The sequence below is a fragment of the Ceratotherium simum genome, chromosome 22, assembly GCF_057802395.1.
Source record: "Ceratotherium simum simum isolate JZ-2026a chromosome 22, ASM5780239v1, whole genome shotgun sequence".
Lineage (NCBI taxonomy): Eukaryota > Metazoa > Chordata > Mammalia > Perissodactyla > Rhinocerotidae > Ceratotherium > Ceratotherium simum.
This window is the reverse complement of record NC_141921.1, coordinates 16,872,116-16,893,241: the sequence shown is the minus strand read 5'-3', so window position 1 is coordinate 16,893,241 and position 21,126 is coordinate 16,872,116. Positions and strand designations below refer to the sequence as shown.

The following is a 21,126-nucleotide window of genomic DNA, read 5'->3' as shown; positions in this document are numbered from 1 at the left end:
AATCTGGGACTCACTACCACCACCAAATACACACACATCCCTCCCCTAAGTGATTCTGATGGAATCATTACATGGATTAATAATTTGGGAAAAACCATTACTCTACACCTCAGCTGCCAGTTTCTTTTCTAAATTAGAAATCTGATTGGTCATTCTTATTATAATCTTTCTTCTATCTGTTTATTCATTATCTTTCTACAAATAAAAATATCCTATGTATACTATCTTAGTGTTTGTGTGTGTGTGTGTGTGTGTGCACGCGCGCGCGTACGAGAAAGTGGAAGAGCAAAAGACAGAGACACAGCAAGAGCAAGTGACAGCACGGGAGAGAGAGAGAGAGTGAAAGCAAGATGAAAGAGAGTGTGAGCATGCATGTGAGAAATGTGTGCCTTCCAGGTGCTCACAGTTTAGTAAGGGAGGAAACAAATGCATACAACTCCATTACTTCATGAATCTCCCAGACCCTTTTTAGAGTTTTGAGACATGAGACTAAGTACCTTATAAAGAAGAGACATTTGTATCCCACTAAGCATCAGTGAGTTGGCACAAAGCTTTGATCCTCACTTCAAAAAAATAATGCAACAGATTACCACATACTATTTCTGGGTATGTACCTAGACTTGAATATCATGGAACAGGTTGACTACCATTCCAATGAACTCTATGAGTTTGTCCAAATTATTTATTTTACTGGATTCTGTTGACTGCCCGAGAATTTGACAATCTTTTCTTCAATCATATATTCAGAGAGGTAATTAATGATTTTGAAACAAACTGATTCAATAAAATGCTGACTCAAAAATTCCACCAATGGGAACTGGCAGTGTCAAGAATTTAAAGTAACAGAGAGCTTCCCAATAAGCATCTTCCAATTTCTCCAGAGAAATACTTTCTTCTAATTTGGGTATACCTCAAAACATTGTGGATTCAGCTTTCAAGCTGCCATGTATGGGTTAGCCAAATTTATATCATCTTTAAACTCAACCATATAGAACTCTATTGTTATTATAAAGGCAAATTAAATGTATTACTCAATGACACTTCAAAAATGTTTAAAAAAACGGAATTACTTTGTTAGTCACAGTGTTGATTGCCAGAGTTGGAGAAGCACTTCCCGAAATAATACACTCCATTCCCAAAGAATCTGAATCTATGCTATATGGAGTTGAGGCCTAAAATACAAGAACAAAATAAATAATTATTAGCTCATATATCCAGCAACTTTAACATAATTTGAAGATATTTCATCAAATTCTCCTACATCCAGTTTTGTGCTTTGTTTCTGAAAATGAACTTAAATCACTACTGAAATCTCTTCTACTATATTTTAATATTCTACTGACATGACATCACAAAGTCCATTGGTATGGCTACTCCTTACCAACTCTTTTAATTGACTGTGGGATAGGTTAGTAAAAATTAGAAATGTCTGTAGGGGAGACTGCTAGTGGTCCCCTAAAACCCATTCTCCCCTCTTCTCCCTTTTAGTAATAGAACTCTATAGTTCTCGACTCATGGCTGCCCAGCTAAAGACTAGCTCTTCCAGCCTCATTTGCAGCTAGCTGTAGCCATGTACTTAAGGTGTTGCAAACGGGATGTGAGCAAGAGTGATGTGTACAACTTCTGGGTCACGTCTTTGAAAGGAACTTGTGTGCCCTCCATTCCTTCTTTCCCCCTTATTGCAGCCTGGGACACAGATAACATGGTGGTGATCTTACTTAACCATAAAGCTGAAGGTTATACCCTGGGGAACAGTGGAAAGACAAGATTAGAAGAAACATAAACATTTGAATGACCTTGCAAAATAGAGCTGGTTATCCGTCTGATCCACCTATCAGTTTGGACTTTTACCTGAGAGAGAGAGAAATCTCTCTGGCCTAAGGCTCTCAGTTGTTGCTTTATTTTTCTTCCTTTGTCTGTTAGTACACCTGAACAATATCCTGAATAGCACAACTTCATATGCACTGTTTATAGAGCTAACATGGGTGGCAAAAACCAATATAGAAGGTTTTCTACATTTAGAATTTTGGATATAGATTATGACAACTCCTCTCTCTCCCATAAGAAATGGCTTGTATTACCTTAGTGAGCTGAGCCCTCAAGAGATTTCAACAATTTGTGACTATCATGCTAGTTCCATGTATTTTCCTCTCCGGCAAAAAACATTTGTTCTATACATGATCCCAATTGAACATGCATTTTTAAAAGATCATACTGGATAAGAAAGAGAGCAATTTCACTGAGATACATTTCTAAGATGAATCTATTTATCATTTAATCGCTCACATGAATTTCTCTCATCAGATAACCTACAAGGGTGGGGAAGAGGCATCTTGATTGAAATCAAAAAAAGAAAAGACAAGAGTCACCCCTAGGAGGTAGAATCTAGCACTTAGCTTCTGGGTACATATTGAGAGTGAGGTGAAAATGGAAAAGGGCTTCAGAAACACACGTGAAAGACCTACAAAGACAACTTTGTCTATGCCTCAGTTTTGGTGCCAGCCAACTTAGCTTCACCTAAATTAACAAAAAAGATTACTTTAGAAAGCTGCAAATCTCATGTTCTTGTAACTCAACTCAGTCATCTCAGTCCACAGGATTGGTTCACCACTTAATTCTCACTCCTCCCCATTGGTAAGAAGAGGCAAGCCTGTGTTGTGTGATTTCATGCAAATTACTCAACCTTTAGGCTCTTTTCCTTATCTATAAAAAGAGAATTATGCTACTTCCTTTAGAGGTTTGTTAAGAGCATTAATGAAATAATTTATGTAAAGCACTTAGCACAGAATCTGAAACCCACAATAAGTGCTAGCTACTATGATGACCACTGGAACATACCTACCGCTGATGCCAAGGATCTGCTGATAACAGAGGAATATTCAATGGTGATTAATGAGAAAGGAGACGGCTTTGGTATGAAGCACTATACTCCCACAAAGCCAGATTCATAGCTTCAGCTATTATACATCAGACAGTATTTTAAAAATCTTTTAATTAGATATTCTCCATGGATACTTCAGTCTGGTTCAATCGAGAGAATACAGGACACTCTCTTTACATACTTTGACATGCTCAATAGTATGGTACATATTTTTAGTTATAGGTGTACTGATTCTACGCTATTAACAAACAACAAGTAGTCTGATTAGTAAAGCCAGTGGACCTAGGTATCCCAAAATGTATTTGGATAACCGTTACTAGTGCAGCCAAAACCCAAATTCTGGATAAAGAAAATATCAGTGCATCTAATCTAGGTGGCACCAGTCAGCTTGTGAAAGGTCCTTTCTGGAGTTTCCTCTTAACCCCTGTCAAAATCCTACCCATTCAAGTTCCAGTTGCTGTTTGGTAGCATGACATCCCCACATACTAACCTTCTGCTGACAACAAACACAAATGGGGGGGGGGAGACACGGGGACGGGATACAAGATGACAACCAGCTGCAGATTCTGAAGAGTATATAAAACATGCAGATTGTGGAAAGAAGTAAAAACCGGGAGAGACCAGCACATTGGTGAATTTTCTGTTTTGTTGCAGCTTTGCCCCAAGGCCAGGCAGTGATGTGGAGTAAACAGCTCAAGTTGTCTTTCTGTCAGGAGGAACCAGGACAAAAGAGCCCAGGTAAACACAGCCAGCTATCAGAGAAAGAAGGGAATCCCACAGGGAAGAAAGTCAAAAGGGATCCCTTAACGTTGTGTATGAAACACTACAAAAGTCTCAGGCTGACCTCTGAACTATGCATACGCAGATTAGAATAAAGCAGACGCTGGAAGGAGCAAATTGAAATTGGAACCACTGTCCACAGAAGGTAAGAGAGAACTTAACAGTTTGAGTCTAACATGGTTAACTGTCAGCTAAAACAAAAATATCAATATTCTACAGAAGATTATAACAGAACCCAGAGTCTATATAATGTAACATTCATAATGTCCCCGATAGAATCCAAATTCACCTGACATAAAGTAACAGGAAAATGTAACCCATTCTCAAGAAAAAAGACAATCTATAGAAGTCCACCATAAGAAGACTGAGACGTTGGAATTATGAGACAAGGATTTTAAAGGAGCTATTATAATTATGCTCAATGATATGAAGTTTTAAGAAAAAACACAAATATCTGAACAAAAACTATTATAATAAAGGAAATCTCAGTGGAGAAATAAAAACATATAAAAAGGAACAAAATTTAGGGCTGGCTCCATGGTGTAGTGGTTAAAAAGTCAATAGATGGGCTTAATATTAGAATGAAGATGAAAGAGAAAAGAATCAGTGAACTCAAAAGCAGATCAAGAGAAATTATCCAATCTAAAGAACAACAAGAAAAAAGATTGATTTAAAAGAAAAAGAAGCGGGGCCGGCCTGGTGGTGTAACGGTTAAGTTTGCACGCTCCACTTTGGTGGCCCAGGGTTTGCAGGTTCCAATCCCAGGCACAGACCTACACACTGCTCATCAAGCCATGCTGTGGCAGTATATCACATACAAAAGAGAGGAAGGCTGGCACAGATGTTAGCTCAGGGACAATCTTCCTCAAGTAAAAAGAGGAAGATTGGCCCAGGGCCAACCAAAAAAAAAAAGGAACAAGAACAGAGCCTCAGAAAGCTATGGGATAATCGCAAAAGGTCTAAAATGGGTAATTAGAGTTCCAGAAGGAGAGGAAAAAGAGAAAAGGGCAGAAAAAATATGGAAGAAATGACTCTGGAAATTTATAGATTCAAGAACCTCGGTGAGCCCCAATCAGGATGAATTCAAAGAAAAATCACACTTAGATACATCATAATTAAACTGTTGAAAAATAAAGATAGAAAGCAGCCAGAGAAAAATGACATATCACATACAGAACACCACCAATTGAAAAATGACTGGATTTCTCAAAAAAAATGACAGAGGTCATTAGGCAGTGAACATCTTTAAAGTACTGAAAGAACAAAAAATTTTCAATCTAGACTGTATATCTAATGAAAATATTCTCTAGGAATGAAGGCAAAAGAAACATTTCCAGAGAAAGGAAAACTAAGCGAATTTGCTGCCAGGAGACCTGCAATATAAGAATAAGTTCTTTAGGTTGAAGGGAAATTATAGCAGAGGGAAACTTGGACCTTGAGGAATGAATTAAAGCACCAGAAATGGTAAATATCTGGGTAAATATACCAGACTACTCTTTTCCTCTTGGGTTTTAAAAATTACATATGATTGGGGCCAGCCTGGTGGCATAGCGGTTAAGTTGGCGCACTCCACTTCGGCGGCCAGGGGTCCGTAGGTGTGGATCCCAGGCGCCAACCTATGCACCGCTCATCAAGCCATCCTGTAGCAGCATCCCATAAACAAAATAGAGGAAGATGGGCACAGATGTTAGCTCAGGGCTAATCTTCCTCAGCAAAAAGAGGATGACTGGCAAAATGGATGTTAGCTCAGGGTTGACCTTCCTCACACACACACACACAAAAAAAAAATTACATATGATGACTTAAGGCAAAACATACAGTACTGTCTTGCAAGATTTTCAATATATGCAGATGTAATATATATTACAACTATGGGGAATGGTGAGGAAAGGGGCAAAGGGGACCCATATGGTTGGAAGAATTCTACAATTTATATGCACTGGTGCAATATTAACTCTGAGTAGACTGTACAAAGTTAGAAATGTATACTGAAATCCCAATATATAAATACATAAAGTGGTATAGCTAAAAAGCCAATAGATAAAATAGAATACTAAAATATCCAAATAATCTAAAAGAAGGCAGGAAAGGGGGGAAAGAAACTAAAAACACAGACGTCAAAAAGAAAACAAATATAGACCTAAATCTAAAATATCTATAATTACATTAATGTTAATGGTCTAACACTCCAATAAAAAGACAGATTATCAGAGATGCTAAAAAAGCAAGATTCAGCTAAATGTGGCCTACAAAAGTCATAACTTCAATATATAGACACAGACAAGCTCAAAGTAATACATGGAAAAATATATACCATGCAAACAGTATGTCTAAGGGTGAAGTGGCTATATTAATATCAAATAAAACAGTAAAAGAGTATACCAGAGATTTTGAAACACTTCATAAAGAAATAATAAATGAAGACATAATAACTACAAATGTGAATGTGACTAATAATAGAGCTTCAAAATACATGAAGCAAAACGGACAGTTAAAAATCAGTAAAGAAAAAAACATTAGAATACATTAGCAAATGCCTTGATCTAATTGATATTAGAGAACACTATACCAAACAACTGTAGAATACAAATTCTTTTCAAGTGCACACAGACATTCATTAAGATACAGCACAAGCTGAGCCACAAAACAAGTCTCAATAAATATGTAAAGACTGAAATGAAAAGAAATTGTATTATAAATCAATAAGATATCTAGGAAAACCCATTATTTGAAATATTTGGAAATTAACACATTTATAAGTAATTCATGGGTCAGAAAAGACTCACAGGAGAATTTTTAGAATATTTTGAACTACGTGATAATGAAAATGCAACTTATCAAAATCTGTGAGATGCAGTTAAAGCAGTACTTAGAGGTAAACCTATAGCTTTCGATTCTTATATCACTAAAGAGGAAAGGTCTCAAATCAATTAGCTAAGCTGCAACCTTAAGAACCTAGAAATATTAGTAAGTAGAAAAATAAGTAAGCAAAAAGGATAATAAAGTAGAAATAAAATAGAAGGGCCGGCCCTGTGGCTTAGCAGTTAAGTGCGTGTACTCCGATGCTGGCGGCCCGGGTTCGGATCCCGGGCGCGCACCGACGCACCGCTTCTCCGGCTATGCTGAGGCCGCGTCCCACATACAGCAACTAGAAGAATGTGCAACTATGACGTACAACTATCTACTGGGGCTTTGGGGGAAAAATAAATAAATAAAAATTATAAAAAAAGAAATAAAATAGAAAACAGAAAACAAAAAAATTAACAAAGACAAAATCTGGTTCTTTGAAAAGACTAACAAAACTGACAAACCCTTAGCTATACTGAAAAAAAGAACACAAACCAACAATATCAAGAATGAATGAGGGGCCGGCCCCATGGCTTAGCAGTTAAGTGTGCAGGCTCCGCTACTGGCAGCCCAGGTTCGGATCCCGGGCACGAACCGATGCACCGCTTCTCCAGTCATGCTGAGGCCGCGTCCCACATGCAGCAACTAGAAGGATGTGCAACTATGACATACAGCTATCTACTGGGGCTTTGGGGGGAAACAAAAGGAGGAGGATTGGCAATAGACGTTAGCTCAGAGCCGGTCTTCCTCAGCAAAAAGAGGAGAATTAGCATGGATGTTAGCTCAGGGCTGATCTTCCTCACAAAAAAAAAAAGAATGAATGAGGAGTTATTACTACAGATTTTATGAATATTAAAAGATAAGAGAATATTATGAATCCACTTTATACCAACGAATTCAGTAACTTAGATGAAAGGGACAAATTCCTTTAAGAATATAATTTACCGAAACAGGCATAAAGAGAAAATTTGAATAGTCCCATATCAAATAAACTAAGTATCAAAAACCTCCCCACACAAAAAACTGCAGGCCCAGATGGTTTCACTGATGAATTTTCTCAAGCATTCAAGGAAGATATATGCCAATCTACAGAAGCTTGTTCAGAGGGGCTGGACCTGTGTCATAGCAGTTAAGTGTGTGCGCTCCGCTGCTGGGGGCCCGGGTTTGGATCCCAGGCGTGCACCGAGGCACCGCTTGTCTGGCCATGCAGTGGCAGTGTCCCATATAAAGTGGAGGAAGACAGGCACAGATGTTAGCCCAGGATCAGTCTTCCTCAGCAAAAAGAAGAGGACTGGCATGGATTTTAGCTCAGGGCTGATCTTCCTCACAAAAAAAAAGAGAAAGAAACTTGTTCACAAAACAGAGAAAGGAATACTGCCCGAATGGTTTTATGAGGCCAGTATAACCCTAATACCAAAACCTGACAGACATTACAAAGAAAGATTATAAATCCATATTCCTCATGAATATACACGCAAAAATCCTTAACAAAATATTAGCAAACTGAATCCAACGATATATTAATTGTGACTTAGTATTTATCCAAGGAATGCAAGATTTAACATTCAAAATGCAACCAATGTAATTTAACATGCAAATAGAATAAAGAAAAGTCATATGATTACTTCAACAGGTAGAGAAAAGCACTTGATGAAATTCTATACCCATTCACAACAAAAACTCTCAGCAAAAACTGGGCTTACTAGAGAACTTCCTCAATCTGATAAAGGGCATCTACAACAGCCCTACAGCTTACAGTCATACTTAGGGGTAAAATCTGAAAACGCTGTCCCCCTAAGAATGGAAATAAGGCAAGGATGCCCATTTCCACCACTTCTATTCAACACTATACTGGAGAGTCTAGTCGCTGCAATATGGTGGGAAGGGACAGGGAAGGAAGAGGGGGAGGGACAAGAAAACTGTCTTTTTGCAGATGATATAATTGTTCATACAGAAAATCCCAAGGCATCTTCAAAACAATTACTAGAACTAACATGATTAAAGGATACAAGGTTAATATACAAAAATTAATTACATTTTTATATACTAGCAGCAAGCAATTGGAAAATGGATTTTAAAATATACAGTCATGTGCCAAAAACATGTCAGTCAACAGACCATATATACAACAGTAGTTCCATAAGATTAGCACCATACATCCTAGGTGTGTAATAGGCTATATCATCTAGGTTTGTGTAAGTACATTCTGTGATGTTCGCCAAAAAGAAACATCACCTAAGGTCATATTTCTCAGAAAGTATCCCTTTCATTAAGCAACACATGACTGTACAGCATCCAAAAACAAAGTATTCAGGATTAAATCTAACTGGAAACATCCAAGTCCTCTACACTGAAAACTAAGAAAACATTCCTAAGAGAAATTAAAGATCTAATGAATGAACAGATAAAACATTTTTATAGCTTGGAATAATCAATATCATTAAGACGTCAATTCTCCTCAGATCAGGGTTGTCTTGGGATAAGAATGGAGGGAGGCATGAATTACAAAGGGACAGGAGGAAACTTGAGGATGATGGAAATGTTCATTTGACACTCGTGATAATTTCACATGTCAAAACTCCTCAAATTGCAAAATCTAAATATTTAATTAATTGTACATAAACGATCTCAGTAGTATTATAAAAAGCAAAAAACTAAATTCTACCCATTCATCAATATGATGAAACACTTCCTAGTCTACCTCTCTAACTGGATAGGATTTCTTCTGCTTTAAAACTCACAGGAAATTCTATTTACACATATGTCTTGGAAGCAACATGTAGCGCCTCCCACATAATGTATATTCAGTATGTTTGCCCAATTGAAATAATGTTTTTTTCAGTTCTAAGAGTAAAAATGTAGATTGCATTCCTTCCTCTGCTCACTTACACCTTTAACTAAATGCTCCCTTCCTTTAACTAAATGCTCCCTTCCTTTAACTAAATGCTCCCTTACTCAGACTCAGCCTCAGAGAAGGGAGGCACACTGTGGGCGATCACAATCAAAAAACTACTCTGTATAACAATGGAAGAAACTGAGTCACAAATAACAACGCAAATGACAACAATCTCAGATATGGAGCAAAGTGCAGAGTATCCTGCCTAGAAGAATGTCCTCTTTTCTATTTATCCATCCATCCTCCAGCTATCTTTCTGTTTAAACTTGTAATCAATCACTTTTGAACTAGAACACACAATTAAGCTCTTAACTTCAAGAAAAAGTAATGTGTATTCCTCCATCTTTGTTCCAATAAAAGCTGCATAATTGCAGATTATGCGTTTTTTGCAGAGACCAATGTGTGTAGGACAGTGAGTTTATATACCGCTATCTGGCCTTTACTCCCTCAAATAATTTCCACACCGCATTACAAGATTTAAGCAAAACTATTCACAGCAATTTCCTCCTGATCACCCTGCTTCTACCCTTGTTCTCTTATAGCTTATTCTCCAGACATCAGCTAGAATGATCCTGTTAAAATGTAAGTCATCTTATGTCACAAGTTTGCTTACATCCCTCCAACGGCTTTCCACCTTCCTCAGAATAAAACCCAACTCTTTACAAAGGCATACAAGCCCCTACAGAATATCTTCCTCTTGCTCCCACAATTTACTTCTCTGATGTCAAGTCCTACTACTCTTCCCTCCTCACACACACCAGTCCAGCCACAGTGGCCTCCTTGCTGTTTCTCACCATGCCAAGCATGTTTCTACCTCAGAGCCTTTGCACTTGTGGAATTTTATTTTATTTTTTTGTGTGTGGAAGATCTAGCCCTGAGCTAACATCCAAGGCCAATCCCCCTCTTTTTGCCAAGGAAGACTGGCCCTGGGCTAAGTTCTGTGCCCATCTTCCTCTACTTTATATGGGATGCCGACAAGCGCTGCGTCGGTGCACGCCCGGGATCTGAACCCCAGGCAGCCGAAGCAGAGCACACAAACTTAACCACTACACCACCGGGCCGGCTCCGACACTTGTGGAATTTTAGAAGGGAGATTCTCTCCCAGGGCTATACAGCTGACAATCCACTTATATTTATATATAAAGAAACTATGGCCAGAAAAATTAAACATCTAACTTATAATATACAACTTTAAAATTAGGTCTCCTAACTTCCAGGCTAGTACTATTGCCCCTAAATTTTGTTCTTAATAAAAGTGACACCTCATGGCTTTGTAACATGACTTCGTTTTGCTCATAATTCTACTAATGTCTTAAGGAACTTAACATCATTAAATGCTGCTAAAATATAACACAATCTAAAGGGTTTTTCTTTTTGGAATTTCCATTTCCTACCACCGGCAGCACCCCATCCTTACTCCCAGCTTTAAAATGTTCAGAAATTTTACTTTTCTAACAGGGGCATTATTTCCTACTTATAATTCTTTCAAAGCACCTTACCTGTGCTAAGCATACAACAGAAACACAGTAAATATGTGGCCTTACTACCCACAAGCAACAGTTACATACAGCCATTTCAAACTTTTTTTTTTTTTTTTTGGTGAGGAAGATCAGCCCTGAGCTAACATCCATGCCAACCCTCCTCTGTTGTTGTTTTTTTTTTTTTTAATTTTAATTTATTTATTTATTTTCCTCCAAAGCCCCAGTAGATAGTTGTATGTCATAGCTGCACATCCTTCTAGTTGCTGTATGTGGGATGTGGACTCAGCATGGCCGGAGAAGCGGTGCGTCGGTGCGCACCCGGGATGCAAACCCGGGCCACCAGTAGCCGAGCGCCCGCACTTAACCACTAAGCCACGGGGCCAGACCCTCAAACTTCTTTAACAGTACTAAATGTGTCCACTTATGTTTTAAAACTCTGAATGATGCACTTAGGCAAACACTAAGCCATGATCAGGAAGAGACTCTTTCAATTACAAGAAACAATGTACTCCAAAAGACACACCTTCAGTCTACTAATTTAACAGGAACAGTTGTACCCATACACATCTTAAACAGACAAAAGGTGTTGTTTTAAGGATTTCCTGGGTTGGGATCCAATTTAAGAAATAAGTCAAAGGCTATGAAAATGCAGGAGGCTGGGGAAAAAAAAAAACACAAGGGTACACACAGGTCTGAAAACACACATATACACTCCACTAACAGAAAAGAAGGAAAGACATGTGACAAAATCTGTCAGAACCCAACCATGTTCCCTCTACATTCATCTCTACATCTGAAGGCTGCTCACTACAAACACCTGTAACTCTGCCTGAGAGGTTTTATTTGGTTGGGGAGCATGCTTTGGCTTCGTGCAGGGCAGGCCAAAGGTGCAGAAAAGCTAATGTCCCTAGTAGCATCACTCACTCAATGAGGAGAAAAGTTGAAGGATAAATAAATATCCCAGCTTGTTGCCCCACAGTTCTAAACCGCCTCTCAGAGCTCTCCACTGAAACTGAGCTCTAAGTGCTCACAGTGGGAACTGACTTGAAAATTGCCCCACTTTCCTAGGATCACCCCTCAAACTACCTGTGCTCAATTCCTTGTCTACTTCGGGGGTAACTCAAATCATGACAGGTATATTTTTTCTTTTCTCAAAAGGAATGTCTTCTGGGATAGACAAGAAATCTTCCTTTAGCACAACAGTTCTAAAGCTTTTTGATCTCAGGACTCCTTCATAATATTAAAAAGAAGCTGTGGTATATATACACAATGGAATACTACTCAGCCATAAGAAACGACGAAATCCAGCCATTTGTGACAACATGGATGGACATTGAGGGTATAATGCAAAGTGAAATAAGTCAGAGGGAGAAGGCCAAATACCGTATGATTTCCTTCATTAAGTAGTAGATAATAACAACAATAAACAAACACATAGGGACAGAGATTGGATTGGTGGTTACCAGAGGGGAAGGGGGGAGGGTGGAGGGTGAAAGGGATAATTCGGTACATGTGTGTGGTGATGGGTTGTAATTAGTATTTTGGTGGTGAACATGATGTAGTCCATGCAGAAATAGAAGTACAATGATGTACACCTGAAATTTTTGCAATGTTATAAACCAATGTTACTGCAATAAAAAAAAATAATAAAAAAAAAAAAAAAAAAAAAAAGTTCTTGAGGGAGCCGGCCCGGTGACGTAGTGGTTAAACTTCACGTGCTCTGCTTCAGCGGCCCAGGGTTTGCAGGTTCAGATCCTGGGCGTGGACCTACACACCTCATCAAGCCATGCTGTGGCAGCAACTCATACAGAAAATAGAGGAGGATTAGTACAGACGTTAGCTCAGGGCCGATCTTCCTCACAAAAAAAAAAAAGGTATTGAGGATCCCAAAGAGCTTTTATTTATGCAAGTTATATCTATTGATATTTACCTATTAGAAATTAAAACTAAGACAAAATTCTATTAATTGATTTAAAACCAACAATAACAAACACATTGCATGGTAACATGACTATTGTTTTGTATGAAAAATATTGTTTTCAAAACAAAACTTAGTGGGCTGGCTCAGTGGCGCAAACGGTTAAGTGCGCGCCCTCCGCTGCGGCGGCCTGGGGGTTCACCGGTTCGGATCCCGGGTGCGTACCGACGCACTGCTTGGCAAGCCATGCTGTGGTGGTGTCCCATATAAAGTGGAGGAAGATGGGCACAGATGTTAGCCCAGGGCCAGTCTTCCTCAGCAAAAAAAGAGGAGGATTGGCAGATGTTAGCACAGGGCTGATCTCCTCACAAAAAATACAAAAATAAAAACAAAACTGAGTGAGAAGAATGGCATTATTTTACTTGTTTTTTTAAATTGTTCTAATGCTTGGCTTAATAGAAGACCACTGGATTCTCAGATCTGCCTCTGCAGTCAATCTATGGCAAAATCACAGGTCATTCAACCTCTGAAAAATTTATGAGCAAAAGGGCAAAGAACATCTTAGTATTGGGCTGGCCCCATGGCTTAGCGGTTAAGTGCACGTGCTCTGCTACTGGCGGCCCAGGTTCGGATCCCAGGCGCACACCGACACACCACTTGTCCGGCCATGCTGAGGCAGCATCCCACATACTGCAACTAGAAGGATGTGCAACTATGACATACAACCATCTACTGGGGCCTTGGGGAGAAAAAGCGAAAAAAAAAGGAGAAGGATTGGCAATAGATGTTAGCTCAGGGCCAGCATTCCTCAGCAAAGGGAAAAAAAGAAAAAACCAACATCTTAGTATTACTGTGAACATAGTTTTGACCTCATGGACCCCCTGAAAGGATCTCACACACTGAGAACCACTGCTTTAGCATAACAGGTTCCTATAAGCAAAGAGTAACATTACAAAACAACAAAGACCCATGATTTAAGTTTAAAAACAAATTGAGGGGTGGGAGAGAAGTCAAGATGGCGGCGTACACAAACTCTGAACTCACCTCCTCCCACGGACACAGCCAATTTACAACTACTCGTGGAAAAATTACCCCTGAGAGAGAAGTGAAAACTGGATAAGAGGAACTCCTGCAACAAACGACAATCCTAATTGAGGGGGAAGAGGCAGAAATCCCCTTCTGGAGAGAAAAACACCACCTTCACAAGCCACAAATGCTTCACGGCCGCCTGGGGAGCAGCCCAAACGTACGCAGCCCTCCCTGGAGGAGCGGGGCCCTGAGCCAGGGAGCACTCCCGCTGTAGGCATTTTTTGGACCAAGCACAACTGAGATGAGTGGCATAATATCTGACTTTGCTTGCTACTAAAACATTGGGGAGTACCCCCAGAAAAGCTGGTGCACAAAGAAATTAAAGCTGGCTCTTAAAGGGCCCACGCACAAACTCACCCATTTCGGAAAGCAACCTAAAATCACCAGAAGGAAAGGTGCACAGTGCTTTGGTGAAAAGAGACTCACCTGATAGGCTGTGAGTGCATCTCGGTGAAAGGTGAGACCTCTCCAGGGACTGGGACATTGGCGGCGGCCATTGCAGTGGGCTGGTGTGGGCGTGCTGACAGAGATGCTGGCAGACACCACTGGAGTTCTCCCTGGGGCCTGCTAGCCCAGGGTCTGCCCCACCCGCTGAGCACTGATTTAATCCAGCTCAGCCAGGGCAGGCAGCCCACGCTAGTGACTGGCCCCACCCAACAACAAGCCCTTGGGCAACTTGTGGGCCTGCTAAGTGAACTGCCTGGATTCTCTGCAGCCTGGGGCGGGGGGTCCACCTCTGTGAGGCAGGACGTGGACAAGGAGCAGGTGGAGAGTGTGGGGCGGTAGTGGAGTGTGTGGGGCTCCCGCCTTAGAGAGACTGGATCCATTTCAGGAGGTCAGGGTGCGCACACGTGGCAAGACTGTGTTGACTGTGCATGTGGACCTGTGGGCGATGGGGCTTGTCAGCTGCAGAAGACTTGTGCCCACAAAGGGGGTTTGCCCCACCTCCCAAAGCCTGAAACAATGGGTGCTCCCATGCCTGAGGCCAGCCCCGCCCATCTGCAACCCTCAGAGAGCTGACAAGAGACCTAAAGGTTGGAGGCTTATAGCAATTGTAAGCCCCCAGCCTAACAACCTGCCACCAGGGGGCCTACTCACTTAATAGGAATACTGTAACACGAATGTGCTATTAGAACTTGCAGCCAGGGGCCGGCCCCGTGGCTTAGTGGTTAAGTGCGCAGGCTCCACTACTGGCGGCCTGGGTTCAGATCCCGAGCGCGCACCGCTTGTCCGGCCATGCTGAGGCCGCATCCCACATACAGCAACTAGAAAGGATGTGCAACTATGACACAGAACTATCTACTGGGGCCTTGGGGAGGAAAAGGGAAAAAAAAAAGAACTTGCAGCCAACTGTGCTGGGGCTCCCCATACCCGATAAAGAGACTGAAGGGCCCACAACAACTACAAGCAGCTGAGCATTACAATAGCTGGCCAGGGGCCTAGCTCAGCCTCCCTGGGCACCTACAGGAAGAGCAACCACGCCACAACAGAAGGACACATGTAGCCCACATAGGGATCACCCCTGGAACATTGAGAACTGAGGGAAGCACACTGCTGTGCCTCATAAGGCATCACTTATAAGGTCACCTCTCCAAGAGCAGGAGACATAGCTGACCTACATAATACATAGATACAAGCACATGGAAAGAGGTAAAATGAGGAGGCAAAGGAATACATTCCAAGTAAGGGAACAGGACAAAACCCCAGAAAAGGAACTAAGTGAAACAGAAATGAGCAACCTACCCGACAGAGAGTTCAAACAAAGAGTGTTAAAGATGCTCACTGATCCTGGGAGAAGAATGGATGAACTCAGTGAGAACGTCAACAAAGAAAGGGAAGAAATAAAAAAGAACCAATCAGAAACGAAGAATACAATACTGGAAATGAAAAATTCACTAGAGGGACTCAAAAGCAGAGTAGAGGTTACAGAAAAACGGATCTGCGAGCTGGACGAAAGACTAGAAGAAATCACCCAAGCTGAACAGGTAAAAGAAAAAAGAATTAAAAAGAGTGAGGACAGTCTAAGCGACCTCTGGGACAACATCAAGCACACTAACATCCGTGTTATAGGTGTCCCGGAAACAGAAGAGGGAGACAAAGGGGCAGAGAATCTATTTGAAGAAATAACAGCTGAAAACTTCCCTAACCTAAGGAAGGAAACAGACATCCAGGTACAGAGAGCACCAAAGAAGATAAACCCAGAGGCCCACACCAAGACACATCATAATTAAAATGTCCAGAATTAAAGACAGAGAATCCTAAAAGCCACAAGAGAAAGATAAGTTACATACAAAGGACACCCCATAAGGCTATCAGCTGACTTCTCAGCAGAAACCTTACAGGCTAGAAGAGAGTGGCACAATATATTTAAAGTGCTAAAAGGAAAAAAACCTACAGCCAAGAATACTCTACCCAGCAAAGTTATCATTCAAAATGGAAGGAGAGAGAAAAAGTTTTTTCCAGGCAAGCAAAAATTAAAGGAGTTTGTCACCAAGAAACCAGTACTACAAGAAATGCTAAAGGGACTTATTTAAGGGGAAAAGAGAAGACCACAAATAGGAAAAATTATCTATTTCCATGATAAGAGCATAATGGATACAAATGCACAAAAAAGAGGTTAGATATGATATCAAAAACATAAAATGTGGGAGGAGAGGAGTTAAAGAGTAGAACTTTCAGACAGAGGTCAAACTAAAGAGACCATCAACTTAATATAGATTGCTATATACATGGGTTACTGTATATGAATCCCACGGTAATCACAAACCAGAAACCTATAATAAATATACAAAAAACTAAGAGAAAGGAACCCAAACATAAGACTAAAGAAAGCCATCAAACCACAAGGGAAGAGAGCAAGAGAAGAAGAAAGGAACAGAGAAGAACTACTAAAACACCGAGGAAAAAAAAGTTAAACATCAAGGGACGAATGGATAAAGAAGATGTGATATATATACACAAGGGAATACTACTCAGCCATAACAAATGATGAAATGCAGCCATTTGTGACAACATGGATGGACATTGAGGGTATCATGCTAAGTGAAATAAGTCAGAGGGAGAAGGTCAAATACCGTATGATCTCACTCATTAAGTAGTAGATAATAACAACAACAAACAAACACATAGAGACAGAGATTGGATTGGTGGTTACCAGAGGGAAAGGGGAGGGAGGAGAGCGAAAGGGGAGGGAGGAGAGCGAAAGGGATAATTAGGCACATGTGTGTGGTGATGGATTGTAATTAGTATTTGGGTGGTGAACATAAGAACATGATGTAATCCATGCAGAAACATAAGTATAATGATGTACACTTGAAATTTATACAATGTTATAAACCAGTGTTACCACAATAAACAAAAAATAAAAAATAAAAATTGAGGGGCAATCAAAGAATGAACAGAGAAAAATGTTTCTGTGATAATTAACATGATAAAAGAGAGAAACTGCACTAATCTGGAGCATTCATTCTTCTCAAAGCATTTCTTTAACAAAGTTCCTTCTTCTATTCCTTGACATCAGATCTCTTGGAATAGTGTAAGTGCTTGCCAGTCTTCAAAAAAACCCCACAGGCAATATCTAGCTAATTTTGCTTTTTTCTACCCTAAACAGCTTCCGGTGGGCAGGGCAGTTTTCATTAATAAATAAGCAATATATCCTTTGGTTGAACTGAACAAGCAAAGCCAAATTAAAATGCAAAGAGAATATTTATTTGTTAATTAACATATGTTAAAAAGAAACAACAGGCCCAAAACAGAGTCACTTATGCTAAGCCCCACCAAAACTCAATACGTAACCTAACTGCAGTTTCAGCTCTCCCAGGAACAGAATTTTAAAACAGTCAGTCTGGAATTTCCTGATCAACACCAGTGAGGTAATCTGCCTGGTAAAACCACCTGCCTTCCCTTAAGGGAAGGTACATTTGCCTGAAAGAATCCACTTTTTTAACTTCTTTGTTCCACCTTCTTTCTGCCTATAAAAACCTTCCATTTTGTATAACTCCTCAGAGCTTCTATCTATTTGCTGGATAAAATGTTGCCTGGTTCATGAATCGCTGAATAAAGCCAATTAGATCTTTAAATTTACTCCTGTTGAACTTTTATTCTTTAACATACAAAAATAGAAACTAAAAGGATACAAAAAGTGAAAATAAGAAATTACTGCCCTTCTGGGACTCTATGCTCCTCCAGTCATACTAACCCTTCAGTCTCTGAAATTTTGGGCATTCTTTTTAACCATCAGGTGTTTCACAAGTAAGTTCCCCTCACTCTTTCACACTGCCAATCACCCTCATCTGTTCATTTAACAGGTATGCACTGAAGCATCAGTTCTTCAAGAAAACATTTCCTGACTCCCAGACTAAATTAGGCCTCTCCGCAATATGGCCTCACAGTTCTCAAGACTCTTATTTTTAGGGTGACCTAAATTTATCATCCATCAAAATATCAAATGCTATTTTGAGAATGAATGGGGAACTGTTAATTATGTTGAGACAATGAGCAACAATATGAATGTGCTGTCATCCTACCTTATCAGTTTATCATTCCTGCTTAAGGAAAGGTTTATAAGGAGAGAATATGGGTCTGTCTTTGTTTACCACTACTCCCCCAACACTTAGCTCCATGCTTACAATGTAAAAGGTGTGCTCTCTCTCTCTATGAATGGCATGAGTAATGCAAATTAACTTGAAAGAGGAAAAAGTCATCCAGGCAAAATGTACTATGTTCTCTCCCGAATCCTGAGACTTTTCCACCTATATATCTTAATTTTGACCACGACCTCTTATCTCATGCCTCCCTACCTGACCACTCTCCATCAGAATATAAACTTCATGAGAGCAGAGAATGTGTTTTGCTGATTGCTGTTTCCCCAGCACCCAGAACATGCCTGCTCATGGCAGGCACTCAGCATTCAATAAATATGTACTCAATGAATGCTATTCTCTCTACCTTGCCCTGACCATCTCTATCTCTACTAAAAGCCAAGCCACATAACCCACGAAGCCTTCCCAGATAGTCCCAGTAAAACACAATCTCTACTTCCTCTGCACACAATATTTTATATCTTTTTTATAATATTTTCTGCACATACTTTGCCCTTGTGCTAGAATTATGTGTCTTATCATGTCTCATTCTTCTTGGTATACTCCACAACATCCTAGCACAATGCCTGACACACAGTATCTACAGAACAAAGATCTGTAAAATTAAACTAGTAAAATGACCATATTACACACAATTATGGGTATATATTTAGAAATATGATACGATGCTAATTTTCTAGAGAATTTTCTCATTCATGTATATATCCCTAGCCCAGGCCACTACAATTTCACAAATTAGACTACTGCAACTCCATCTACTCACCACTGAGGGGTTCAGACCAAGCCACCCTAGAATGTGGCACTTTGGCATGAGGATTATTCTGAGCTGAAGGCAACCAAGACCCAGCAAGCTCAGGAAGAGCTTTTTACCTCCTCCTTAACTGCCTCAAAGAAATTAGAAAGAGGACCTGTACCAGGAAGAGAATTATTTTTTATATCTGAGAGATTTATCTACATGGCAGAGCACACACTTATTTTACTAAACATTTGCAATTCTCCCCTTCCTGTGAATTGCCTTCCTTGCCTTTGAAGCCCTAGACCCCTATCCCTTTCCTGAACTCAGGATAGTATATAAGCCTCAGTTACCTGGCTGCCTTTGAGTCTCTTATCTTTGTGGGGCTCCTGTATGTACATAATTAAATTTGGTTTTCTCCTAGTAATCTGTCTTTTTATTACAGAGAGTTTCAGCCAAGAACCTAGAAGGGTAGAGGGAAAATTATTTTTCCTCCCCTACAGCATCTTCCTCTTGCAATGAGTATTTTGTGAATACCAAGTATCTTTCTTAACTACTGTTTTGACTCCTTTCTCAACACTACAGGCTATCAAATCAACGTAACTTCCTTGATCCCATGCCTTTAGGCTTTCTACCCAAATCTTTCTACTCCTTATCTAAATGTTCTCGCCCTCGTCTAAGCGCTTCACTATAGTTAAAAGGGTTCTCAATTATGCCCACCTGCACTTCTTATTTACCAGTCAATCGTGCATGCTGTATTCTCCAAGTGGAACGTCCTTTACTATTTTCTAAGCAAAAAAGTTACACTTCTGCATCAAAATTCTAAGTCTCACTCCTCCTCCTAGAGGCCTTCCCAGGGTAGCATTGTCTGTTTTGAGTCACTTTAGTTATTGCTTGGTCTAACAGATTACATGTTACTTGCCTGTCATTTATAATCATATTTATGTCACTTAATTACATATATATATATTTAGGGTAAAGGTGGGGATTCTCTTAAAACTAAGGACCATTAGCTCACAACAAAATATGCAAAAAGAAATTTGATTCAGTGTTGTGGTCTTTGGCATAGCAAATACTACCGGCAGTATAGTGCTTTTAGCATAGACTCTAAAGGCAGAGCACCTGGGTTCATAATCCTGGCCTTGGTACTTATTGTCCTTAGTATCCTTGGACAATTACTTAAATCCATGCCTATCAGTTTCATCATTTGGAGTTACTAGAAAAATTACGTGAGTTAATATAAATAAAATTCTTTAAAAAACATCTGGCACATAAACTCAACATAATCATCTATTATTACTATCACGCTGTTGTCTTAATCAGCTCAGGTTGCTTTAACAAAATACCATAAACTGGGCGGCTTTGCAACAACAGAAATTTATTTCTCACAGTTCTGGAGGCTGGAAGTCCAAGATCATGGTGCCAATATGGTCAAGTTCTGGTGAGAGCCCTCTTCTAGGTATCCTCATTGATATTCTCACATGATGGAAAGAGAGCTAGCTAGCTCTCTGGCCTATTCTTATAAGGACACTAATTCCATTCATGAGGGCTTCACCTCCTGACCTAATTACCTCCCAAAGGCCCCACCTCCAAATACCATCACAGTGGCATTAGGGTTTCAATATATGAATTTGGGGGACACACAAACATTCAATCCACATCAACTATTAAGACTTCTATCCTTTTAGTCTATGGTTGAGAATATTGAAGCTCAAAAAATCTACCAGCTTGCCAAAAGTCACAAGAACAACTGTAAAGCTAGAAGAGAAACACAAGACTCCTAGTCAAGGAGCCACTCATCTCACCATGGTAAACTTCATTCAATAATTATTTTAGGTCTTCAAGTCCATTTTATGATAAAGAAAAAATGGTAAGATGATGAATGAAATCAGAAAAAGGA

The 21,126-nt window shown here is 39.9% G+C and overlaps 1 protein-coding gene across 10 annotated transcripts in view; it reads right to left on the bottom strand.

Annotated features, from left to right (window-relative positions):
- Positions 1–21,126, bottom strand: part of FOXJ3 (forkhead box J3) — a 162,993-nt gene that overhangs the window by 39,138 nt on the left and 102,729 nt on the right. For 9 of the 10 annotated variants that reach the window (XR_015555769.1, XM_004443128.3, XM_087446152.1 and 6 more), the window contains one exon: positions 1,071–1,172. The exons of the other annotated variant lie outside the window; for it this stretch is intronic. Coding sequence is in view for 8 of the 9 variants with exons in the window: in XM_004443128.3 (XP_004443185.1) it covers positions 1,071–1,172 (102 nt within the window). In the remaining variant the exon portion in view is untranslated. The remainder of the gene's footprint in view (positions 1–1,070; positions 1,173–21,126) is intronic. 10 annotated transcript variants of the gene reach the window in all.